The sequence below is a fragment of the Centroberyx gerrardi genome, unplaced genomic scaffold, assembly GCF_048128805.1.
Source record: "Centroberyx gerrardi isolate f3 unplaced genomic scaffold, fCenGer3.hap1.cur.20231027 Scaffold_507, whole genome shotgun sequence".
NCBI lineage: Eukaryota > Metazoa > Chordata > Actinopteri > Beryciformes > Berycidae > Centroberyx > Centroberyx gerrardi.
The window spans coordinates 1-26,442 of NW_027605328.1; the positions used below are offsets into that span (position 1 = coordinate 1).

Below are 26,442 nucleotides of genomic sequence, written 5' to 3' on the forward strand. Positions count from 1 at the left end.
TTTAGCAAGTCAAGACAAAACTCTCTTAGGGTTAGAAGTGGAATTTCATGGAATTTAATGGAATTCAATTCTGTTTCCTGACATTCCAATTCCATGCATTCTCAGTTCAATTCATGAATGGCCCCAACCCTGCTCTGTAGGGGATGTCCCATAGAACCACATGTACCATAAGCACTGTGACAGCTCTTACCCAAGGATCCAGGCCCATTCAACAGGAATTCCCCTCTTCCCGCCGAGGTAACGATGACATGCTGCCTGCTGTGATTGTGAGGGAAGAGCTCCACGCTGCTCCCAGTCTTGTTATCATAGAGGAGGTATCTGTCACTGGTAGCTACACAGAGACAGGCGCCATCTACTGCCAGGGCCACCGGGTCCTGGGGCAGAGGGACTTCCTTTACAACCTCCCACCTGTCCACCCCAACCATGTGGATCCGCACCACTTTCCTCCGGCTGGAGGAAGTCACCATCTCCACACACGTTGACTGGGACTGGGCCGTGAACGGTGATTTGCATACCTCAAACAAAGATACATGCTGGATCTTCTTCAGAGTGGGAATGGGCTCTAAGGAGAACATGTTGAGGGCGCTGACGCACCGGTCCCACAGTACCAGCAGGTGGTTGAACACTGGGACTGCCCTCATTTGGGTTACTGGACTGCTTGAGCCTAGTTTTCTCACCCTACCTTCCCTGGTTTTGCTCTGACCAGGGTTCACATCTCCATTTGTGCTACTGGGAAGGATGAGGTGCTGCACCACTGAATCTTTAGTCCCTATATACACATTCCGGTCATAGCACTCAAGGCATTGGATGCTAGATTTGTCCTTTTCTTTTGGGGCAACTTGCTTTTCATAGACGTGTGCTTTTGTGAAAGCTGTCAAAGTCATTGCGGATATGTATGGATGCTGACTTTTAATTCTAGAAAGTGAAAGAGGGCAAAAGAGCTCAAGTCCAATGTTATTCAAATAATGGCTCACCAGTAATGAGGAACAGAGATATAGTTCATGAATATTGCCACTGTAAAAAGCCCTTACAATAGGTATCTGCCAAAAGCAAAGCTATAGAGCTCATAAAGAAAATGTCATCTCCTTGAAATGTGTTCTAATTCAAAAGAAGTCCCTACCTCTGTGCTGCTCACTTCTCCTGCTTGAGTGTTTTGCTCCACTAGTTTGTCTGTGTGAGGTAGTTTCATCTCCCCATGTGACTATGTCCTGACAGGAAGTCTGTGTCAGCATTTTGCGCCACTCATCCTGGCATGCGAGGACAATTACACAATTCATCCAACAGTTTGACCAAAGAAACTGTTTTACAAGTATCATAACAATGGGTATGGTGAAGGAGGATATTTCGAGGTGCCCGCAGAGGTCACGGTGACTTGTGTTCTTGGCTTCTGCATGGACCAAAGTGGAGGCTTTGGTCAGTGGATAATTTACAAGTAGAAGAACAAGTGATCTGTTGACCAAACCATATATGGTCATCCTCCCTTTGTTTACAATATGAACCAGCTGGGAGTGAAGAGGTCAAGAAGCGACACACACGCCAGAGGACAGAGGTTTTACAGTAATCATTGTCTAAATGGTAACTGAGAAGGGACAGTACGGCCATAAAAAAGGAAGTGAGAAAGAAGATCAGCATTTCAAACCTACCATTATGCCTGTACTTGTTACACTGAACTTCGTGTCTACTGTCCCTGCTAAGGAATTCATATAAACCGACATGTATAGACTTCTCCTCTGGATGGCATCATTGGAGCAAAATTTCTTCACTAAAGACATTTCAGAACCAGCAAGAGCAGGCCTCCAATATTGCACTATTCAAACCCAGTTCAGCATGATACCCATAGTTTATTATGGAAGCAAAGTATCACAGAAACAGTCCGTATAGCATATAATGATATTCTGAGAGTGAAGCATACATCAATCGTACACCATTTAAATTCTATGCATCCTCTGAACAGATTCCTTATCTTAAGTGCAACGGATGTACTCTCATATATGAATACAGTGGAAACAACTTTATCTATATCATAGTTACAGATAAGAGGAATTGAAATTCAGACCTGCATCAGAGGGAAGCATTAGTTTTCAACATCATTTTGTCCTTGTTACAAGTTAAAGTGTGTGAGAAAAAAAAAATCATGTTGTAAAAATCCACATAAAGTGTTTTGACACCATGGATTTCTCGTTCATACGGAACAGTTATTGACACTGGCACATATGGCTTCCTGCATAATTTAAAGATACATAATGTTTAACCACCACAGTTTGTGTGGTGGTGTGTGTGTGTCTCTGTGTGCGTGTGTCTCTCTGTGTGTGTGTGTGTGTGTGTGTGTGTGTGTGTGTTAATCATTCACAAGACCAACACCATTCAGAATTTGTATATGCATCAGCCAGCCTGCTGATGTGCCTAATTTAAGAGCAAGAAGAAATATTCATGCATCCTCAGTATCTACTGTATATCATTAGAATTTGAGCTCTGTTGTTATCGTATAAGGCTGTGACCCCTGGTGGAAAGGTCACTTCTCCCGGCCGCAGTCGGTGCACAAGATGTTGTCACGCTGGGTGAGGAAGCCGCGTCCCACCAGAGACACGGAGCACTGGGTGCAGGTAAAACACTCGCTGTGCCACTGGCGCTCCTCAAAAGAGATGTACTTGGCCCCGGCCAGACCTGTACGCATCAAATAGAGATCCACACAGACACACACACACACACAGAAGAGGCAGGTTAATTGAGGATCTTCACCTCGTATGGCCCGACAGTTCCCACACATGAAAATAGAGGCTCCAAATCCAAGCTGATCCAAGCATGAGAGGAGTCAAAATGAATGAAAACATTAGCGCAGCCTGTGACTCACTGGTGATGGGCTTGGTGCAGCCCACACACTTCTTTGCATACAGGTTGCTGAAGCATTCGAGGCAGTAGGGGTAGTTCTCTCTGGAGGTGAAGCGTTGACCTGACAGCTGCTTCTTACAGCCGATGCACAGGAAGCAGTCACGGTGCCAGGGCTTGTCTTGGTAGGTCACTCCACCTGTTGTGATGGCCTAGAGGCAACACAAACACAGGCTAGAGTAAAAAAAAACACACACACAACCACAAACTGGCACACGCTGACACTCCTCTTGCTATTCATCTTCTTACTATTCAGCAACAGTGTGAGTAACATAAAAATGTCACAGAGTCAGGTAGATTTATTGCAGCAGTCAATAAGTATAAAACATTTAGCTGTAACCTTACCTTCTTACAAGCACAGCACTGGTAGGCAAACTGCTTCTCAAAGCAGGGCACACAGAAGTAGCCGGTGTCTTTGGGGATGAAGGACTTGGTTCCTATTGGCTGCTGGCAGCGGTGGCACAGGAAGCAGGTCTCATGCCAGCTGTTCCCCTTGTATTCCATTTTGCGGGAACCTGGCACAGGGGATGAGGAGCAGCTTAGTCAGCATATGGTACCTCTATGACAGAAACACATTCCTGCCCAAAATAGACCACCTCTATCTGTAGGGGAGGACAACGCAATCCTCATAATCTAGCGTGGGCCAATGCTGAAGTAATTGAAGCATTGCTATGAATAAAGAGCTGATATGAGGCCACCTCGAAAGATAGGGAAGAGAAAAATTGCATTTCATGTCTGGTGTTAAGTGTTAAGCTTCTTTTCTGCACATGTGATAATCATCGCCATAATATCATATCATTTTTTGTTTATTTTGACTGCTGGAGCAGTTGGGCATAATCATTACTGTCATCATCATCATCATTGTCGTCATCGCCGTCGTCATGCCAACCGTACCTGGCATGACGGTTTTCTTGCAGGTGGTACACTTGGAGGAGTGCTCATGGGAGTAGCACTCTGTGCAGAGCAGCAGCTCATCCTTGGCAGCAAAGGCCTTTTCCACCAGAGAGCGGCTGCACTTGGCACACTTGAAGCATTGCTCATGCCAGTGGCGATCCTTATAGGACAGGTCCTATCAATGTTGAAGACATTATTTACTGCACTTGTCAGCGGATGTAAGGCGAAAGGTTTGATTTAAAGCTGGCATGGTTAGGAACATGGCAGGATAAGTAATTCCAGTGGGGGTAATGGGTTGGTGCGTGTGGTAAGGTCTACATTAACCTTAAAGAAAAAGGTGGTTTAAAATGTTTCTCGCCTGTTTTAGGGCATGAGCACTTTAGGCCATCATAGACATAAAGCTGTAACCGGTACTTTAAGGTATTTTAGCACTTATCTTGTGTCTTCTTTCATACATTGCTGACGTCAAAACCGTTATTCTCAGGTCAGCACTGGCACTCCCTTACCTTGCAGTTACAGCCAATTGGTAAAGAGCAGCCCTCACAGCAGTTAGCGAACAGGTTCTCATAGCACTTAGTGCAGTACTGCGTGTCCTCTTTCATTATGTACTTCTTCCCCAGGAGGGAGTCTTTGCAGTAATGGCAGTCGAAACGCTCGCTGGTGGACATCGTCGCTCGCTTTTCTTAGCTGCAGGTCAAAGAGAGGAAGAGGAGGAGGAGGAAAATTGCACAATGAAGAAGAATAGGAGAAATGGAAAAAAAAAGTCCTGTAATAGGCCCTCTTTCCTGCAATCAGAGTCCAAGCAATCTCATCCCCTTCTCATCAACCAAGAGGCCAAGCATTTTTCCCCTCCTTTCAAAAGCATGTGAAAAAAAAGCAAAGTTCTATTAAAGAAACTAAGAAGTCTCTACCTCAGTTGATCTGGGGCGAGGATGAGGCTGAGCTGGGGGCTGCAGAGAGCGGTCCAGGCACAGGGATGGGGCAGGGATGAAAAGGGGTAAGGCAGGATTAGGGGTATACACTGGGGGGGCTCATCTATAAATACTGGCCCTCTTATTAGCAGTAATCTCTGGGGAGAATGGACATGCTCCACTGCACCATTCTGCACCTTTTAAGGGAGCTGGTGGTGCACACAGCACCAGGCCCGTGAATTGATTTAATCATTGTTGCTTTATCAGAGAAATGCAGAAAAGCGATGAAAAATGCATGTTTATGAACAAAGGAATGTATGCACCATACACTGACACTGTAGAAAGAGCATGTTTTTTAATCCATTTAAAAATCTTGATATATTTACATAAACTCTGAGTCTGAATTGAGGAAAAACGTGTGAATGGAAGATATTCAAATACTGCTGGTGGGAGAGATGAAACTATGTAATTCATGCTATGACATCAAGCCCAAATCTTTGCTTTCCATCAATTTCACAGAAATCCACATCAGCAAAAGAATACTTTTGATCCTAAAACTGTTACATCTGTCATCATTTACACACTAATATCCAGTTTGGCCATTGGCACCACAGTACAGTAGATAGATAGCCATTTGGCTGTCGTGACACTTGTGGCCCTGGTCCATGCCTGCACCATGCAAGCAGTTGCAGATGGTTTACGGGAGGAAGGCGCCAATAGCTTTGTGGTTGCCAGGTACTGAACTATATTGCCAGGACCACTCAGTGGCTATTGAGAGTGTATTGGCAGCACTTCAGATGGGGGAAGCTGTGGATGTTCAATCCACCCACGGCAAATTCTTAGATATGGGGGTGGGGGGTGGAGATGACAGTTTGAGTGTGACTATTTTGTTGATAGTAATACTCTTCCATCTTGATTAAAAATCACATTCTCTGTTTATGTTGTTGTGTTTAATGGGCTCTGGCTCTCCAAATGGGAAGACATCTCACTAGCTAGGGTGCTGTGCCTTGAGTATTACATTAAAAAGTGTTTTTTTGTTTTGTTTGTTTGTTTGTTAATGTTTGGCTCAATCAACTAAACCAAGGAAAGTAAATTAATATACAGTAGTAGTTGTCAAAAATGCATATTTGAGACAGTACAGGCCCACACAGCACAAACCAGCACAGCCCAAATGTACCACCTGGTTAAAAATCCCAGTTTTTGATCATGTTTGACTGACTGCCAACTAATTACATTTGAATCTTGGAGCATGTGGTCGTATCGCTTTTCAAAAGGATCAGGAGGCGGACATCTTTATAAAAATAGCCTGGGAGGACCACCAGCCCACCACAGAGGCCTAATCCTCCATACACACACACAGGAAGGTCAGGGACTGGGATGAGGCTGAAAGGAATGCAACTCTGGCTAGATAGACTCATTTCCCTACTGTTTTTTTCTCTGGATCCAGTTCAGTTCTCTTACATGTAAAGAAACTACACTCTTATAATTACAATGTAATTATTTCAAGTTAATCTCCACCTCTGTATTGGCTCATAATGTTGGATCTCGGGTCTGTTCTGTGTATGGAGGTGGCATCTACAAACCTCTGAGGGATAATGCAAGGCTGTGTTATTTTTGAACTGCAAACTGCTTTCATGTGAACCCATTGCTGCGCGTTATGTAAGGCTTTTGGCTCAAAATAACCATATCAGGTCAGGAATTTAGGTGCAGGAAAAGTTTTGGAAAACAATTTTGATGTGCAACCATGCTATCCTTGAGGTGCTATTTACTTCTCGGTAAGTAGGTGGATCCATTGGATTACACAGAGTTATCCACCGCACTGGATTAAGTTACAGCAACATTGTATCGGTCACTGTCGGTGTCCAGATCAGCAGCTGCAAATCAAAAAGCCAGACCTGAAATAAACCCGGACCCAATTGCATGGGAAAATTATAGCCATTGCCTCTCAAAAGCTTCTGATCTTTGTTGCAATGGTGGGTGCTGCACTGAATGTCTATCATGTGACACCAAGCCAATGTGGAGGTGACCTATATTCACCAGCAAACAAAAAGACACAATATGAAAGTCATGAAAAACAACTTGTATGTTAATATTCAAGGATAGCGTGTTGCTACTGGCAATGTTATTCACTGGATTTTAAAGCAGGGATTATTGTAATTATATATTTTTGAGTATTAATCTGTGTGTGTATGCATTTGTGCGTGTGTGTTTGTGAATTTACAATAACCTCTCTAGTCTAACGTGTACAGTATCTGATAGATAGCAGGGCCACTGGCGGTCTTTGTCTCTTAGATTATGAACTTCTAGATGGGCACCAGACTGTGCCAGCTCTGCAGAGCAAAAAGCTTGCTGATCTTGCATATTCCTTTGCCTGCTTAATCCCCTGAAGTCAACTAGTGGGCAGCTGCCAACAGATTTCGTATGCCGCCCGCCTAGCCCCAATAAATAGGCCTTTATCTGACCTGGACTCGGGTGTCCTCTTATCTTAATGCATTCATTCTTTACAACAAGGTGTCAGTGGCTGTTTTTTTTCTTTAATCAAATGATCTCAGAGAAGAACAGATACATTTACTTTGGTGGCTCCTTTGAGGTGGCGACTCGTTGTAGACTGAGAAGGATCAACGCTACACAGTCGCTTCCCTCTGAAGCACAAAGGCCTCGCCGCACCAGAGTTGACAGCTGGTTGGCATGGTGATGACAGGATAAGTGGGATCCATTAGGTTGAGACGAGGGGCTGCTCTAGTAGTTAATGAGAGGACTCACACAGACCTGTCCCTTTGAGCAGGCCTCTAAACTCTTCTCCAATATGGAGAGCTTGCTTTCAGCAAAGCGTTCAGACAGAACAGGATAGCCACATAGGGGGTTGCCGGGGGACAAGGAGGTACAATCACTAAGTCTATGATCTCGCAAAACCTTACACCCCTTCAGGGAGGAACTGAGTGCCTGGGTAATGCTGCCACCCCCACCCACAACCCCCAATTCTCACCAAGTGAGTCATGGTATGAGTGGGTGATGAGACCTGTCAGAGAGCCAGACATATGATCTCCACTGCTAAAGAGGAGAGAAAGTTGTCTACTCCTTGGAATGCAGAACCCATTAAAATGCTCGCATCAATTCCTCACACTCTCCTCCTTTAACAGATTTCGTGGTATTCGGATGAGCCGAGTGTAGACAAAGCTGGTGATCACCTTTTGATGACAGCAGCGTGTGGGAGCGCAGATTTGCCATCAGCAGCATATTCCAAATCTAATCTTAATCAGAAATGTATTCCTATTAGAATCAATTATTCACAGCCTGCAAAACCTAGACAACATTTGAAAAGAAGATATGGAAATGCAAACCCACCTGGTAGAAGAAAGCACAATCTTTGGTGAGCCTCAGACAGTTTCACAACCCAAAGAAGAGCCTGAGTGCCTTTTCCAACAATGCCTTTTTCTCTAGCTTTGAGCCTCAGCTGTGGCGACAGCGCAGATACTTTCCCAGGAATAATAGCTTCACTCTCCAGTGCCTTGTGCTAAAACACTTCCCGTTACACAGATATTGCAGCACAAGTAAACAAGCTGAAGTTCACTGTGAAAAGATTCCAGATTCTCGGATGCATCCCAAAAGCAACGGCCCCCATCGTGCTCCAGCAGCGGCCGGTATGGTAGGAATTTCATCTGGATGATGGCTCATTCTCTGATGTATTGTCTGCCAGGGTCGAGGGGGCAGAATTTAAATGGAGAGAGGATGTTTTATGAAATATTTGCACAATCTATGTTGAGAAAATTACAGTGCTGCTGCTCACATTTAGTGTTCTCTGTGAATTATGTGTAGATACAATAAGGTAAAAAACAGTTATAGTCAATAAATGTGTCCAAGGAACCTAGAGTGATATTCGTGTAGTGAATTAAGCAACAGAATTCATTCATTGCATTATTTAACCAGGCAAATATCAAATCTATAGCTGAGGACAGTGAACTCCTCCTCCGAGTTTTGAGCACGTCGCCTGAACTTTCACATTAATCCCCAACTGACATCGATGGATTATTTACACCGCTGTTCCCGGCGACACACACTTATCACACACTCCGGCCTGGCCTGACCTGTGTCAACTCTGTGCGGTGAAGGAGATGGCTGCAAATACCAGAGTGCTAGTGAGGATATGGTGTAACTAACAACAGCTAGAGGATCGAGGCGTAACCAACCACAACACACTCTCCTCGCTCTCATCAATCACTTATCAGGGCTTTTGGACCCCTATTTATACCTCTCTCTGCATTGCATGGCACTGTAGAACAGAGTGGGCAACAAGAGGGGAAATTACATCTGCTATAGATGTCAGAACACTATAATAGGTGACATTAGCTAAAATCTGTCAGGACCAACGCACTATGTGTAACCTGAACATCCCAGGCTTTAAGATCCCTGTAAAATATTGGAAATGTTTCCAAATTTGAAGCTAATGAGAAATTAAGTCTGTTTTTTATTGTTATCATGTTGGCAGAAATCAATAAGGATGTGAAATGAACCAAATTAACAGACATCGCTTTACATTATGAAAGAATGTTGTGTGCTTCAATCATATTTGCTCATTTGTCCATATCTTTATTTTCTTTGACACTATCAGACATCTACAGTTAAACACAACATTTGGCAAAATACAATGATTTGGCAAAAAACTTGTACTGATTGATTCACCGACTGGTTCAGTGAACTGGCAGAAAATGAGCATTGCTTGAGAAATTTTCATGTTCAACCACACATGAAGATTTCAATCCACTCGGTACAGTGTTTTTTAAGGACACTAGCAAATGTTAGTGCCAGGTCAAACAGTATCCAGAGACATCCTGATTCACTCTCTGTTACTGTAACACACTCACAGACAGAGGGACAGAGGAGTGAGAGCTTGTCATGTTTGTTTTTGTGCAAAAAAAAGAAGACAGAGAGAGAAAGAGAGAGAGAGAGAGAGAGAGAGAGAGAGAGAATGAGAGAGAAAGAGAGTTTAGACAACACGAAAACAAATCTTTTGTTCCTTAAAGTCACCAACCACATTGAACAGGAAACCTTTGTTTTTCATACATGAGATTGGACTGTACAATATGAAACCGTAGCTGGCAGTTTCATAGTTATTCTCTGGGACAGCCTAGGTCTTGGATGACAGTTTATGAACTCACAATAGCTCCATCTGAGACAGCCACCAGCACAGTGAGTCACACATTTCCACATGAATAAAAGTGCTATATCTCTGCTGCATTTCGGCAAGACTTCTGCAATTAGGTCATGCCAACAGGATTACCGCCTAATCCAAAAAACTGTCTGTATTCTTCTGCGTAAAATTGCCTCACTTGAGGAAAACGTCCACCTCACAACACTGAAACCATTGTCTTCGACAGTGGCTCTCCTGTTAAAGTGTCTCTCTTCTATCGCCTTCATTCACAGCCTTTTGAAGCACCAACATTACTCAACAAAGGTACAGTGAAATCACATTCACTGCCTGACAACACTTGCATGTTAGAAAGAGATTTTAACATTAAAAATATATACAACACATTGTTTTTTGTCCCATAGATGCAAACGCTCAGGGAGTTCCCTCAATCTGATGATACACACAGGAATGATCCATGTTAGTGGGCTAGTTTGTTTCAGATGATGAAGTCTTATATACAGGATTCATTATGGTTGTTGGAACCATAGCCATATTCCATAAGAAAAATAATTGAATTCATCCTAATTTACATCAGTGGTCCCTTTGACAGTGAAGAAATATCAAAATGATAATAACCTGAAAAATGTTTGAGTACTTTGACCAAGGAGCCACTGGCTCATCTTGCATAAAATGTTGACATGGTTTTGCACAGTACTTGCTGTAAGATTCAACCATCATGTCAATAGCTGCTGAGTGCTGTTAAGATGCATTGTTCAGTGGATAAGCTGTTCTAACAACATTAAAGGTGATGTGATATCTGCATACAATGAACAATCCTTTTACAGTGTGATCTTGCGTGGTGTAGGTTGGCTGAGAAGCCACACAACTGTAAACATAAATCCAGAACGTAAACAAAAACCCATGAATATATCTTTCACATACAGCCTGTACCTCCCCAAACAACACTGCGGTGTGATGATTCAAGGACTGAAATATGGATAATCTCATAATAATCGTTAATGCCAATTTTCACATCTTACACATTTTCTTAACAGTTCTCAAATATGTGGGCAGATCTCAGCCTGTCTTATTTCTTCTCAGTTCACACTCATTTCACCCATATGATAACATTTGCTTGAAATGGTTGAAAATATGAATATAAATATTTAAGATTGTATCGTGGGATGGGAGTACAGTACACACAGAAATCCCTATAATCAAAGGATTCGTTATCATGTATGTTCGACTTGTGCTCTTATCATCGCTGTATTCATTATAGAACCTATGAGACTTTTATAGATCGAATCAGAGTACAACATAATGAGGTGTGGGGGAGTTTCATATTGCAGAACATTGGTACTGCACTGTACTTTCATCATCCACATGGAATCCAACTGAACTGCAACACATTACATGTAATAATGCCCAACATGACTAAAACCATAACCTTTCTCTCACAAAGCAGAGTCACATCTGGAGTCGGAGACTTCTAGAATAGTGTTTACCCTGCGCCTTCTACAACCAGATAATATGATGCCTGTCCGCCTTACTGTACATATGTAAAGATAAGTAACAGTTGGATTTGCAGTGCAAATTCAAACTTACAAAAAATATGGGAAAAAAAAGACAACTTGATAATTCCAAAAATACACAATATGTACATTTTATAGTAGATGACACAATTGAACTACTTTCACATTTGAGTTCAGTAAACACTGCATAGGTGACTGCATCACTATCACAGATGAGATTGTTTTTATCATATAATGCCTCACTTGAATAAATATTACATAAATATTTTCATTGAAACAATTATTATGTCATTCTCTTCTTCAACCAACACTGTTTTAATGTCCACTGTGTGTCCACTTCAGAAAAATGACATAAATGTGTGATGTTTAGAAGAAAAAAAAAGATGCATTATGAATGTCACCTGCTGTACAGGTACATACATCCAGTCAAGCATGCATACTAATAATAGAAAAAAAAAGTAATAAATAGCAGCAAATGTGGTCATGTTAGAGATGAAGTGCAAAACATGATTTGAAATGACGTAACAAAAATGTAGTGCATTTGGAGTTGATAAAAAATAAATACAAATCATAAATGAATAACAATAAGCAAAAGGCAAAGTAAGGCTTAGGAAAACTGGCTTGCAAAAAAACAAAAAAGACAAAATGGATGTCTCATTTGGGCCACTGAACCAATAGAAAAACATCATTCAGGAGCACTGTACAGAACAGTGACGAACCTTCACGTTGAATGAAGGACAAAAATCTTAAAGCACTGCCTTCAACAACAAAACAAGCACTGCATAGCCCTTCAAAGCACTATCCACCCCAGTACCATTTGTCAAGGTTATTGAACGCCTTGTACTCCTTGTGCCTACGCAGGTAATCACAAGCCAGGCATGTGTGCTCTGCCCAGAAATAGGCCTTCTTGACTTTAAAGTGCCGCCGCCACTCAAAGTACCTGAGGTACAATTCCTCGTTTTTGTCCAAGAGCAGCAGGTAGTCGGCCAGCTCCTTCGGCGAGGTGAAGTCGTCCACGTGGATGAATGCGTCTCCCTGGACAAAGTTCTCGTAGTTCTGCCTGTTTGGGCCAAGAACCACTGGCACTGTCCCCACAGAGAGCGGGTTATACAGTTTTTCAGTAATGTAGTCCTTGTGAATGGAGTTCTCAAACGCCAGGTAGAACTTGCAGCTGGCGATGGTGGGGAAGTAGTCTTGGTCAGAGATGTACTCCCCGAAGGCTTGTCCGTACGCGTGAACCTCAATGTGTTTGTACAGCTCATTGTAGTATTTCACCCGCACGTGGTCCGGGTTCCAGTTGCTCACGATCCAACAGATCAGCTTGCTTTTGCTGGGCGGAACAAAGTCCTCCTCGCCCTCCGCTGCTACGATGGACCCATAAGGCACTTCAATGTCAGCATCCTGACGGTAATTGAGAGTCAGATTGAACATGTTCTCGATGCCGGGGAGCTGGGAGGAGTGGGACGGCGACTCCAAGTTCATCCATATCCACTTCTGGAAGGACGGGCGCTGGAGCGGGGGCAGGTTGGACAGGTCGGTGCAGATGTCTCTGTGGTGGATGACGACCCCATCGGACTTGTTGTAGAGGTTCCTGTCCGCTGTGATGAAGCAGCCCTCGATGTTGAAGAGAGAGCTGCACACGCTCAGGTCATAGGTTTGTCCGAAGGGCCAGAGCCAGACCAGCACAGTGGTCAGGTTTTTATCGCTCTTGGAGGAGAAGAGGTTCTTGACCCGGTCTGTGGACGCTGTTGACTCTACAGGACCTGATAGCCAGCTGGTGGATGGTTTAAAATACATCAAAAACAGAGTCACAAAGCATCCCAGTATAAAAGTGCCGAGCAGAAGGGGTCGTAGAATTCTGTGGAAAGGTGCAGATGGCATACTCTGTCCTGCAAATGATGAAAGAGAATCAAATCAGGAGTGAGATCAGATCTACAGGAGATGACATGCAGAATAATTACCAAATCACATCATGGTCTCACACATTAGCACCGTGTGTTTCATTTTTTTTATTACACCGGATCATGGAGTCAGACCGTATTTCGCACTGTGAGTAAATAGAGTTTGTGCTTGTGTGCAGTGGATCCTCTGCATTATGAACATGATGTGCTCTGCTCTTGTTATAATCTAGGAATTCATACACTGCTGTGAAAAAGGCACCCACCACTTTCACTGGATTGATACTAATAAAGGAAAAAATATGCTCTCATCCTCGTGCACATAATAATAATAATACAGACCTGGTGGATTTGACTGCGTGCTGAAATCCAAGCAAGAGTAGAGGTTGTGGGATTCGGAGGGAGCCGGTCCTACATTGGGTCGACAGTGGGATCACTCTTCTCAGTGATTCAGCGTTCATAGAAAAACATTGCAGGTCACAGCTCTTATGAGAGATGCCACTTTGCTCTTAAGCAGAACAGTAAGGATCCTTAATCGTCTAATGAAGTGTGTCTGATCTTGAACATATGGCTCTTCTCAAGGATGCCTCCTTTACATTAGAAGAGAGAGAGAAAGAGAATCAATTACGGTAGAAAGTGGGAAAATTTGGCAAACCATCACCATCATACAACTAAGTCCACAGGACACAAATGCAGCGCTTGTGTATAGATATTACAGGCGATGTGGAGAAAAACCTCATTCAATACTCTGATAGTGTATCGCTTTAATATATATCTCCAGAAGGAAATCTTTAGCTGAGATGTACAATAAAGACACAAAAATTATCCCAAAATTGCCAGTTAAGCATGGATGTAAGATGTCAGTTACTATTATTTTTTGACAAACACATATAGTAAGAGAATGCTGCCATCTTAAGGCTGAAGAGAGCAGAATGGCCCCCTGATTCTCCGGCTCTCTTGGGCTCAAACACACCTGCATGTTGCATAAAGAGGCCATACAAGCAGACCGAGATGCCAAGTGGAGAGATAGACCTCGAGAGGCCGTTTGTCATTCCATATATCACCGAAACAGCTTTAAATCAATAACACCATCTCGACCGCTGATTCTCCTTACGCCATCTGTCCAATATGCCATGACTTATAGAGAACAATTGGCCTTATGTCTGACAGCCCCGTTTCATCTTCTCTGTCCATGCAAACAGCTGTGACTTAGGTGCAGAGATCTGTGTTCATAAGCCACATGAGCCAGTGCCAGATGAATCTAACTCCTTTTAAAGGCTTACGGTATCAATACATTTTCATGTAGGCAAATCCTCTTACACCGCTGAAACACACTTTCTGTTAGCAGCAGTGATAAGCAGTGATAAGCTCCTTGCTTTACAGAAGATGCGGCCCATGCATATACCATATGCAATTGGTGTGATGGAGAATACGAAATTTTGATGTAGAAAGGCTGCATTGTAGTGCAGAGATCAAAGTCAGACTTATGAAATATGCAGCATATGGTAAAGCTATAGTGTCTCCATGGTGATCATGCTGAGGTCAGAGCATATCATATGAGGGTGTAGTGTGGTTCACTGCTCTTCTTCTATCTCTTTCCCTTATAATCATCTCTGAATTGTATCTACCAGTAGGCCTAAATGAGACCAGAATGAGACACGTGTACAAGCATTCATTCAGATGTTGAAATAACATAACCAGGGTTTTTGTCAAATGCATTGTGATGTATTTGGGACACGGAAAGAGCACCGCATGGGTGAGTAGTCTGCAGCGGGGCTACGTTTGAAATGACTGGGGAAAAAAAACGCAACCACAGATTTTGGTAGCATCAGTCACAGAGATGCGTGGTGCTTGACGTGGTTTTAATAATAGGTATGGAGCAAATGCCAGACTGGAAACCGCTCGTTTGTGTCTAGGCTAAGATAAAATTAGATAATTTCACATTTCCACTGTGGTTTATCTGTATTCTGCCAGGAAGGCCATGCAGGCAGGGCTTATAAAAGGGCAACCCGTCCAAGGTGAGAGTGAATTTTCAGCCACTCAGCACTGAAGGTCATTTTAAAACGTGATGCTAGCCAAGGCACTATTTAAAATGGTTGTCATTCGGCGTGATAGGTGCTGCATTGAAGTTGATGAGAATACTGGAGATGCACGGGCACAGTGACTGTGTTCCCTAACACAACAGCCTTTTGCGCACCAAAAACGCGCACAATATCAATAATAGCCGAGTGGACAGTGCTGAAAAATGTCTTTGCGATGAAAACACAGTGAGGACTGTTATCCACGATTTGAAAAAAAAAAAATGCTAATAAATAAACGATGGGGGGAAAAAAACCTTTATGATGCCCAAAGGAAAAAACTGTACAGTGAAATCTCTATTATGCAAAAAAATGAATAGCCCAAAGAAAATGAAAAAACACAGGTCAGTGAATTCATTGTAACATTTTTCCCCTGTAGAGATCATTTCTAATTAGCGTGCGAGGATTTGCCTTGAAAAGCAGGTACCACCGCTCTGCCATGGGGTGCAGGGGAAAATAACCATGCATTTCACTCACCATCTCGACAGGCGTGAATCAAAATAGACCTTTCTTCTCATTTCCTCCTGAGGTCCTTACCCCTTTCAAAGACACCTTGCAACGTACAGAACATATGAAGGATGTGTATGGAATAAATATTTGCGCCGGTCCGCCGTATTTGCAGAAATAGATCCGGATGAACCCACATCCATCGTCCTGATCCCGAAAATGATACCTACTGTAGCAATGTGGGCTTAATCTTCCCTGCTGCACACCGACGCAAAGAATAATGGCTGCAAAATTGGCGGCTACCCTCTCACCCTGCAGACTAAATTCATCGTTTGGTGTGTGAGGACGCCATGTATGCTCAGGGATGTGATGCGATGTGGAATAATTCCCTACTGGCTGCCCATGCGCTACCTTGCTCTGTTTACCGTCAATGCAGCTGCAGGCTGTAGTGGAGCGTCAGTGTGTGGGATGCTGAGATTCAGCTTTAATGCATTAATGATCTAACATTAGACTTTAATCATCAAGTGCAGGTTCCCATCTAAATAAAGACGAAAAACAATGAGGGGAATCATCTCTGTGTTGAGAAAGCAGGTGTCAAAGGTTTTTTGTTTCCTTCACTTGGCCTAACGACTGGGTTTGTCCAAATATATCATCAGTAGGCAGGTTTTTAGACAGCTGGTGCCTTGGTGATGTAGTGGTAAATCAAAAGGTGGGTGAACTATGACCTCCAGCTGGTGATGACTGTAAGGCATCACAACCACCAGTATAAAACAAAAATCAATTACTTCCAGATAATTTATGATTTCTCCTCTGAAAATACCGTGTTTTCTTGTAACGTATGTCAGTCATGTGTATAGGCTGCTATGAATTTCATGGAAAAGATTTATCCCAGAGGTGGGCAAGCTATTCCACAAATAACAAGAGGCGTTTGAGCTGCCTGATATCCCACCAAAATCACCATGATATATTAAATATAACCAGTTATGCTAATCAGTCCACTAATTAAACAAATGAAGGCACTGATGAGCAAATATTTCTATTAACATACTTGTCTTCACATAACACATGGGAGATATTATGAACTCTGCACCTTATAGTAGTTTCGAGAAAATCATTCATATGCAAATTTATGCAGCAAGGTGCTCGCAAATGTAATCAGATCATCTGCTCTATAGGGGGAACCTGTGGTGTAAGTATGAAGTTTCTATCATGTGTTCTTGAGTTACTGTGTTTACAACAATGTGTCTATACACAGAGAGACAGACGTCACCATGACAACATGGTATGTGCCTTGGTGGCGGGACAGAAAAGGGTAGGTGAGCTATTCCACAAATAAAAAGGTGGGTAATCTGAGTGTAAATGCTGCCTGCTCTCCATCATCACTGCGCTGTGTGCATCACTGTGATGATGTTTAGGCTGAATGATTCATCTGAAGACGCTCGGCTGGCTGATGCCTTTCAGAGATCAAGATGTATGTTGTGACTGTTTGTAGTCCGCTTTTGAAAGAAGGCTGAGTGGAAGAAGATTGTTTTGTTTACTTGTTTCTTTCCTTATACAGGATACACTTTATTGATTGTTGTGGCTTAATGGATTCACAAATTACATAAAGGCAAATCATGCCCATGCACAGTTTAGGCTTGATGTTGACAATTAATTATGTATAAGAGTGATAAAACCTGCTCATTATGTTATGATCCAAAAAATGCATCGTGCTGTGTAAACAAGAAGTAGTAGGACATCAATTAAATTAATAGCTCATTCAAGTATTAAAAAAAAGATAGACATCACCACAGCCAGAATTAAAATAATGTGGTACTTCACTTGTGTTAGGCTTTGCAATTCCTTTGGCTTTTCCCATACAATCATTTGCATACTTTCTTGTGCATTCTGCGACTACAGCTTTATTCACGTTTCATGTAAAATGTTTTCACCCATCTGTAAATGTTTGCTAGGGTCCTTTATCAGTTCACTCTTGCCATCTCCTGCGCTCACCACCAAATATTGCAGCCCATTTGCGAGTTATCTCCAGATAGACTGCTGGCCTGTTGGGCAAGTAGTCTAGATAAACAGTCTGGCTTGTTTTGGGAACTGCCATTTCGATCTGAGTCCCCTCATGCCATTCATTAAAAGATGTTATAGAGATGAAATCAGGCCTAGCCTGTAAGGCAGCACTCAGCGACGTCTCATAGTATTTCCCGTTGATGCGGTTTCGAGTGTTTTGGAAGTTCCAGGGCCGAATACTTGTGTCAATATACCCTGGGCCCACACTGGGAATGAACATCAGGTTGTTATCCTCGCAGAAAGCTTTAATAGACTCCCAATTGCGATGAGTGGACCCATAGGAAAACCCATTAGTGGCAAAGTAAGTATAGAGACCATCAAAACCAGCAGTCACGATATCCCTTTTGTGCTTCTCCTCAACCAGCAGGGCGATGAAGATGGCATCGTACGGGGTGTCCCTGATGCTGCTGCTCTCTGTGTGTTTTAGCAGTTTGGCCCACTGCTCCGAGTTCAGCAGATACGAGTCGTACACATAGAACAACGGAAGAAGCTTTCCAGTGTTTGTCCTGTACTTGAAGAAGGCAGGGTGCTCTCCGTATCTGAGGAGAGCAGTTATCACATAAACAAGCAAAGAAAGGAATTAATAACGTCACGGGAATTAAAAAGGCTGAAAGAGGCATCATCATCACTGCTTTTGATCTGAATCAATAGGGTTGATTGTTCAAGACTGATTGATGCCTTTGTGCTCCACAGATACTATATTGATTGTCTTGATATTGGAGCGACAACACAAGAAAATGAAACACTGATGAAACACTGCATTACTCACTTTTCAATGATGTACTTGACATTAGTGAACATAGTCGTCTCATCTCTTCCTTTGTATGGTTCAATGTGAAAAGCCACCTGTACTTAAAACATCAACAATGGGAACATAACGAGACGTCTGATTACGATAATGAAAAGACTGCTCAGTGGCAAGACAAAACCTTCTGCTTTACATTCATGTTTCCAGAATATCATGAATCTTTTTTTAATGATAGGATACTTTGAGCATTTAGTCAGTTGATCATTATGAAACAAATGGCTATCAGACTCACTGCCATCATCATACGGACCTTAATGTGGTATTTATGTGCCACCTCCAGCAGCAAAGGCACAATGTCATCTGTTGGCTCTCCATTGTCATCCTTCATATCAGGAGGGTACCAGGAAACGGCAATGACACCTGAGAATAAATACAGTTAAACTAAAAGCCTCAAACATGAATAGGAGAACACTCAGATACTTGTTTGGAAATAAATACCAGGTCTAAATATCAAGTGTAAATGTATTGTGGTAATACTAATATGCAATGGCGAATACGCTGGAATAAAGTAAGGCTGGGTGATATGGTTGAAATTAATATCACAATAATCATAAGGATTATTTTTAGATATAAATATATATCACAATGTGGCTTACATATGTAAAATCACATGATAATCAAATTGATATTCATTGCATTGAACTGCATGGTAAGTGTGATGTCAAACAAAACTGACATTTTCAAATATTTCTTAATTATTCCATACCTCATTTTGTCTCAATTTGCGAGTATAATTTGCTTATAAACATACATTTACAACTGAATTGTGTATCACGATATCACAATATCACAATATCATCATGTCGTCACGATACGATTCCACTGAAAGACGATAATAAACGATAATATTGAATTATCGCCCAGCCCTGGAGTCAAGTTTGGGTTAATTTCTGCCTTACCAATGGCTGCTGTGCGCAGCTGCTGCATATGAGCCTCTATAACGGACGGATCCCTGGAACTGTAAGCCCCTAAAGCTGGGTAGAAGTTGGCCCCGATGTCATCAGGCGGGCTGTGTCTCCCCTGTGGATACCCGTGGGCCACCTTGAGGTCCCAGTGTGGCAGCTGCGGGTGGTCCCAGTGAATGTACTTGCCATCAAACTGCGGGTTTCCAAACCATGTGTAGTAGAAGGCGTGGAGGTTGTAGTTGGGAGGAGAGAACTTCCTCAGTGTCGCTTCCAGTTTTGCATCCTTCTCTGCCTGAGCGGAGTCGTCCATGTTGGTCTGGTCTGGTTTAGTGTCAGCTTTGTTGTCTTTCTGAACTTTAATGTCATTCTTTCCACCTCCTCTGTTGTCTGGGAACAGCTCGAGACCGACGGGGCTGCCGAACGGAGAGTCCTCTGGCGCAAACGACTTCAAAACAACTGTTACGATGAGCACGAGCAGCACCAAAACAATTAATGTGATGCAAGATCTGCGCCTCAGCCTTGCCATTCTTCAGCTCGTGCTTCAGGATATCCACAGTCCATTGTTGAGACAGCAGACAGTTGGAGAAAGTGCCATTGAAACTTGGCCACTATATTTTCTCTCAGCCTAGGGGTTTGAGGAAATACGGGATATAATATAAGTGTTATTACTAGGGGAGAGAGAGAGAGAGAGAGAGAGAGAGAGAGAGAGAGAGAGAGAGAGAGAGAGAGAGAGAGAGAGAGAGAGAGAGAGAGAGACCGAATGAATGCAGCCTATATGCGGAAGTACTGTCAGCTCAGAGAGGCCAGCAATAACAAACAACCAACTACAGTCCACAGTACGCTCACTATGCTTTGTCATAAATACTACAGTTTTGCCAATGCATAGACAAACAAATAAATAACAACGTTACATCAACTCTACCTGCATTGAAGAAGCCTGGTATGAACTTTAGACTGTCAACACCCGCCCGGCAGCAGGACAGGGGTTATGTCGGTTTTCCACCCGACGGACAAACAAGCCGCTTGATTCTCTATTCAAACTGGACCCACGGAAATATCATTAACAACATTTAACACAGTTAATCTATTCGCTTGAGCCAGTCTTCATAAATTATTTGCGGTGCATGTGATGGAGAAGACGGGACACAACCTGCACTATATGTTCTGTAGGCTGTGCTAAAAACAGGGCGCAGTTGTTTATCACAGATCTGCAAACAGTCCCACATACAATGAACGTCTTCAAAAGACCCATCCATGGTATATAGAGATTTGATACTGCGCACCGTGACTAGTCAATAACAGCCACAAAGCAGTTTAACGTGAATCACAGATGTCGCCCCCTTTCGCTTGGGAAGATGCATTACACAAGACAGGTGCAGCTACAACAAAACAGGCGGACCAATTAATTTAAGCATAAACAGACATTTTTATTTTCAATAAAACACTTGAATGGCAAGATCTATAGGCTTATAAAGAGTTATTATTTTTTTTTACCCTGAGGCTGTCCGGTTTTTAAGCGAGTAGTGTAGCACTACTGCACTTTGCTACAGCGAGTATTGCACTTTGCCGACAATGCATGTAACGTTAGCCTACTGGTGCATGTTTTATATGTTTTATCATGCTTTTATCTTGATTCTTATGTCTCTGTGCTTTTATTGCACTTTGATGACAATGTTTTATAGGCTATATCTTGCTTCTTATGTGCCCTCGTTCTTTTTACCCTAGCTGTCTCCTATGTGTTTTTTCCCTGAATGACGTGAGGCTCGTGATCAAGAATTCCAATGCATTTTTATGTAAATTGAAAATAAACTTGAAACTTGATTTCTTTGTACAAGAACACAATAACGTAATTATGGCGTCTTAAAACAAAACAAATCCTCAGTGGTCTTAGGAGATTTTTGCACTGTGTATCTGTTATCTGCACCCTCGGTTTTCTCCACGCGGTAAGTGATGCAGACTGAAAACATAAAACTAATACTGTAGGGTAAAGTGTATTTAAGCTATCGTTTCAGTCACCTATAAGCCTGGTGGCTGATTGTGTGTGATGGAATATATATTTCTAGTTACCAATCATTTTCTGTGAAGCCGCTTTACATTTTCTACTAGCCTATGTTAGAATATTTACAGTCAGTTGAGATGCTCTAATTCCAACATTATCACTTCGGGCAGGCTCACTTTAACTGTCACTATGGAGGCCACAGCCTCACGGCCTCAAAGAGCTTTTGAACAGAAGAAGGAGAAAAACAAACTCCCCGGCCCTCGGGTCTCTCACATTTCCGAGGACCTGACTGCTGGTAGAGCTAATTCAGTGGGTGTGCAGGTGAGGAGAGACAGACAGACATGCTATTGGATATTATAAGATTCATTATATGATTACTATTTTGCTACATAACCTCATTTATCCCAATTGTGCCTCTCTCCTTATTCCCTTCCTAGGCTGATGTCAGGCAGGAGAACTCAAGGCAGGGGTTCAACTCACACCAAGTCCTCTTCTACACCCTCGTTCTCCTAACGGTAGTGGTGTGTATCATCATAGTTTGGATCCTGCCTCACTTCCACCCGGGCTTGTTCTGCTTCCTCCTGGTGCCGACCTGCTGGTTCTATAAGGACCCACTGCAGAGAGCTTTGGACTGGGCTAAGAGGCGTCTGAGAAGCTGGGAACAGGCCCACTAGTATGAATTGACTCATTGGGTCAAAATGGGGCCACAAAAATAAATAAAATTCCCCTGGTTTTCAGTCATTTCTGTCATTAGTTTGTTTCTGTATAGGGACAGGCATTGTTTCACCCAACATTATTTTACATGAGTATAATTGCTCAATCGTTTTACCAGAGGTCACCCTTGTGTGGGACTTTTCTGCTTCATGCCAATAGAAAAGTGTAAAGTGGGTGTAAAATGTAACTTGAAAATGTCCAGCATTTCTTGACAGTATACAGAGACATACGTTTATGCAAATCAGTGCAATAAGGGAGGCAGCAACATTTTTAGTTTCATCCATTTTATTGAATTTATAGACTTTCAAACCAACTTGTACAAATTGCAAAACAGCTTTTGGTAACACCTCAGATTTTTTTTGTTATTAGGAAATAAATTAAGTGAATAAAAAGTAAACAATGTGAATAGAGTACATAGAAATACAACAGAAAGAATACAACAAAGAGCAAAAAAAAAAAAGAGGCAATTGTTTCACACAAAAAGTCTACTGCATCACTTATGCAGTGGACTGAAGCTGAATTGCCAACCAGGCTAATCGTTGGTCAGTAGAATAGACAACTGAAGTACCTCCTGATAGTAATGATACAGCATCTCGCGCCGGCAATGTAATTAAAAGCTCAACCTGGGCCGTCCATTCCGAATTTTGAAAAATAGGACTTCTGTACTGGCAATGTTTATACACCAGGTGGCATCACTATCACACAGTAATGCCAAAACCATCTGGCCCGCCCCCTCACCCACTCCTGACTCCTGCCAGTTTCCATATTTTGTACCTGAACAGATCGGGTGATGTAAAAGAGGGATGGCTGGCATTTCCCTTCAAAATCCTCAAAAGCGCAAACTTGACTTTTCTCTGTGCTCCTCAGTTTTGTTAAGGATCGCTGACTGTGTGTTCGTAGCACTAAATGGTGCAGATATTGTAGAGCTTTTTGTGGAGCTTGCTTTTTAATTTGTATTATTTCTACATTTTAACACTGCACTTTAAAGGGTTAGACAAGTTACAAACTTGCAGCCAATGCTGTGAGGCATTTCCTACCCTCATGGGCTTCTATAAACAAAGGTCCAGACTAGCAAAGCACAATCCCATTAGCAGTTATTCCATTTATCCCATCCGGGTCCGTGGGTGAAATATTGACCATAAATAATTGTCCGGCTCAAATTGTGGAAAAGGCCTGTGCATGGACTAAACACATCAATTAATAGATCCGTCAGTGTCTTTCATTCTGAATCTATGGGGGAAAGTATCTTGACGAGAACGAATAATAAACAGACCCAGGAAAGCGTCACAGCCACCTGTATGTGAGAAGTGGCATGTTGTGTGGGTGTGGAGTCGAGGCACGGGGAGGCATGAGGGAGTGGAGGAGTCGCTGCCCACAGGGCGTTGTGTTCGGGTGGTGCGTCTACACTGCCAGCAGCATCTGATTAAGCCTGTGTGGTCCATTCAAGCCTGTCTCTGTTCACATTCTTTCCTTCACATGGGGAGGTGCACTTTTCCAATGGTTAAATATATCAAACGTGCGTGTGCACAAACACACACCTGCAAGTGCACGCACACACATGCTATAATGCTTTATTATGCTTTATTATTCCCATCTGGGATAATAAAATGACTGAACTGAACTAATGCGTTTGAAGTGTTAGCAATGTCAGAACTGTTGTAAGTGTGAGTCTATGAGTTCAGCGTCCCGCGGAAGTCTCAGTCAGCTGAAATTAAATGCGTCAGGAGGATTCTCACTGCTTTTGGAGAGATCAAGGCAAAACAACGTTCAATATCCATTTTGTTTTCAGTGGAGAAATCAAAAAGAATTCCTCTAACTCATTCACTTTTCCCCTCTTGACAGAGGAGGTGTTTCCTTACACAACGTGGATCCTCAGAGAACCTCAAATGGCATTGCAAGTAAAACCACAAATAGAATATTTGTTAATAATATCAAAAATACCAACAAACAGGCAAAAAAATAATACATCGATTGGTCACAGCAAATTTATGTACACATACATATTAAGAAAAGAGCTGTCAGTGGAGTCGGGGGGGAAAGGGGGTTAATGGGGAAGAAAGGGGAGAAAGATTGGGGCAATTAGATAAGCCCTGTACCTTCGCTATACAGGGGAGTTACTGGGGTTGCAGCGATGGACAGACTGAGGACGGATAGGGAGGAGGAGGGGGAGAGCCGAGGCTGCGTGTTCACCTCTTCTTAGGGGCTTGGGCAGTGCGGGGAGGGGTGACGGGCCGACCAGAGTTTACCCCACCGTACTGGTACTTGGCCTTCTTCTCTGAGGGCTTTAGGATCTTTAAACAAACACAGAGAGAGAAAAGGATAAGGCGTGCACGTGTAAGAGGGAGAGAGTGTGTATGATCATGAATGTCAAAAGGTTTGTTGCATGCAAACATGTCCATGTTTTTGTATAGCTGTGCGCGTGTACCTGGAAAGAGCACATGAGGGATTCATCAACGCTCATCATGCCGCCTGCGTTGTCAAACTCCCCACAGTAGTTTGGAGCAGAGAAAAGTGTGACCAGTTGGCGTTTGGCAAAGAACTCGTATCCATCCTCCACAACCTGTGAGAAGACACAAGATATTATTCCACCACCTACAGCAATCGATACCAAGAAACAGATCTGAAGCTAGCTTCAAAACACAGCCTGCCATCAAGGTTGAGTTTTATAAAACCTCCTACATCTGGATCAATATCAAACACCCAATTCAGAACCAAAATAACAGCAATAACACTGCATCACCATAATCAGATATGGAATCAAGGAATCAATAAGCATATACAGATTGTTTCTCTCCACTCTGAGTTTCCCATAGCATATTATAAATGTTATGAGTGATGCACAGCATGTTCTTTAATAGACTATAGCCAGATGCCTAATTGTTCCACCAGAAAATCACAGCTAATTTCACTTCAAAGAGGATAACATGACTCAATGGGTATGACAAACAATGCTGAAAGATGACAGCTATTTTCAGCAAGTCATTTTTCTTGACAATCTATCCACTGGCGAGAATATTTAAATAGCTGACAGTTCACAACGTTTGCGCTATGTCAGAGTGAAGGATGCATGGGAAAAAGAAGAGGGGAAACAGGAGATGAAGGAGGTGCGGCTAGGCTGCTCCGCTGGGGCTGTTAATATGTGGGTTGGCTATTAAGTGTCCATTATCTTCACATCAACCGCAGTCATTACTCATGCCAAAGAGCCACAGCCTGGTGGAAACAGTGTTCAACACAACCACCGTGTCTCTGCTACGTTTAATATCTCAAAATTGTAGAATGAAAATCAGACGTGTAAAAGAGGAAGTGATAGCTGTCATCCAAGTCCTCGGCTCATGCATTTTACGTCCCCAACAAAAACACAGTTCACAATAGCAGTTTCCTTGCTGTGTGCTTCCTGTGTTTACACTTCACATGCACAAAACATCCAGCCATCCAATCTCCCCTCCCTCATTACCTGGTGGGCTCGGCAGATGAGGTCCAGGTCGTGGCGGTTGAGGAACTTGCTGACCACGTCGGCCCCGAAGGTGAAGGAGACACCGCGGTCGTTCTCTCCCCAGCCCTGCACATCCTTGTCTGGGTCCGACCACAGCAGGTCACACAGCAGGCCTAAGACAGGCACAGGGAGGGGGCAGATGGAGAGGGAAGATGGAGAGAAGCAACACATACAGCGGGAAAAGAGTTGAAAGGAGAGCAAAGACAGGCAACAGGGAAGAATGCACAAGAGATGTAGCTGACTTCATTGCTGATGTAACACAGATGATCTACTGCTGTAATAGTCTTTCATACAAGGAGAGTCTGTTCATTCAAAGGAAAATATTAAGACGTTACCATCAAAGACAAGATTCCAGGGAGAAATCCAGTGGTATGTGCAAGAAGTGTGAGAACTGTGTGCGTGCTCACACACACACACACACACATACACACACACACACACACATGGTACCTGTATCAGGCACATCTGTTGGCCTCATGATCCTGCGGATCTGTTCCATTGACTGCAAATCAGGCGATAGCCCTGCAATAGGAAATAAAGAGGTCACTTTTGGTTGAATAATGATGGTGCTGGTCCCATGGATATTACTTTGCTATATTAAGAACCGGGGTATCAAAAAGTGTCCAAGTCTAAGTTTTGGACAAATGAGGAAATGAGTGCAAACAGTAAACTATCTCTGCAGTTCCCT

At 42.8% G+C, this 26,442-nt stretch overlaps 4 protein-coding genes across 4 annotated transcripts; all 4 read right to left on the reverse strand.

The window, feature by feature from the left end:
- Positions 1-2,512: 2,512 nt before the first annotated feature.
- On the reverse strand, positions 2,513-4,775 carry LOC144538427 (four and a half LIM domains protein 2-like). Its single transcript, XM_078282461.1, has 6 exons — positions 4,692-4,775; positions 4,287-4,467; positions 3,781-3,955; positions 3,232-3,401; positions 2,852-3,038; positions 2,513-2,664 (listed from the first exon to the last, which is right to left on the reverse strand). Exons 2-6 carry the CDS (start codon positions 4,446-4,448, stop codon positions 2,513-2,515), a joined length of 846 nt encoding a protein of 281 aa, XP_078138587.1. The 5' UTR covers positions 4,449-4,467; positions 4,692-4,775.
- A 7,374-nt stretch (positions 4,776-12,149) lies between these two features.
- On the reverse strand, positions 12,150-15,814 carry LOC139914027 (4-galactosyl-N-acetylglucosaminide 3-alpha-L-fucosyltransferase 9). Its single transcript, XM_071902209.1, has 2 exons — positions 15,805-15,814; positions 12,150-13,240 (listed from the first exon to the last, which is right to left on the reverse strand). The coding sequence occupies exon 2, from the start codon at positions 13,230-13,232 to the stop codon at positions 12,150-12,152; it is 1,083 nt and encodes a 360-aa protein (XP_071758310.1). The 5' UTR covers positions 13,233-13,240; positions 15,805-15,814.
- A 1,503-nt stretch (positions 15,815-17,317) lies between these two features.
- Positions 17,318-20,675, reverse strand: LOC144538428 (glycoprotein endo-alpha-1,2-mannosidase-like). Its single transcript, XM_078282462.1, has 5 exons — positions 20,471-20,675; positions 19,543-20,173; positions 18,894-19,003; positions 18,605-18,681; positions 17,318-18,374 (listed from the first exon to the last, which is right to left on the reverse strand). The coding sequence occupies exons 2-5, from the start codon at positions 20,072-20,074 to the stop codon at positions 17,741-17,743; spliced, it is 1,353 nt and encodes a 450-aa protein (XP_078138588.1). The 5' UTR covers positions 20,075-20,173; positions 20,471-20,675; the 3' UTR covers positions 17,318-17,740.
- A 3,391-nt stretch (positions 20,676-24,066) lies between these two features.
- LOC144538426 (serine/threonine-protein phosphatase PP1-beta catalytic subunit-like) lies at positions 24,067-26,265 on the reverse strand. The gene is made up of 4 exons (XM_078282460.1): positions 26,205-26,265; positions 25,716-25,867; positions 24,687-24,821; positions 24,067-24,552 (listed from the first exon to the last, which is right to left on the reverse strand). The coding sequence occupies exons 1-4, from the start codon at positions 26,251-26,253 to the stop codon at positions 24,448-24,450; spliced, it is 441 nt and encodes a 146-aa protein (XP_078138586.1). The 5' UTR covers positions 26,254-26,265; the 3' UTR covers positions 24,067-24,447.
- Between the last annotated feature and the right edge of the window lie 177 nt (positions 26,266-26,442).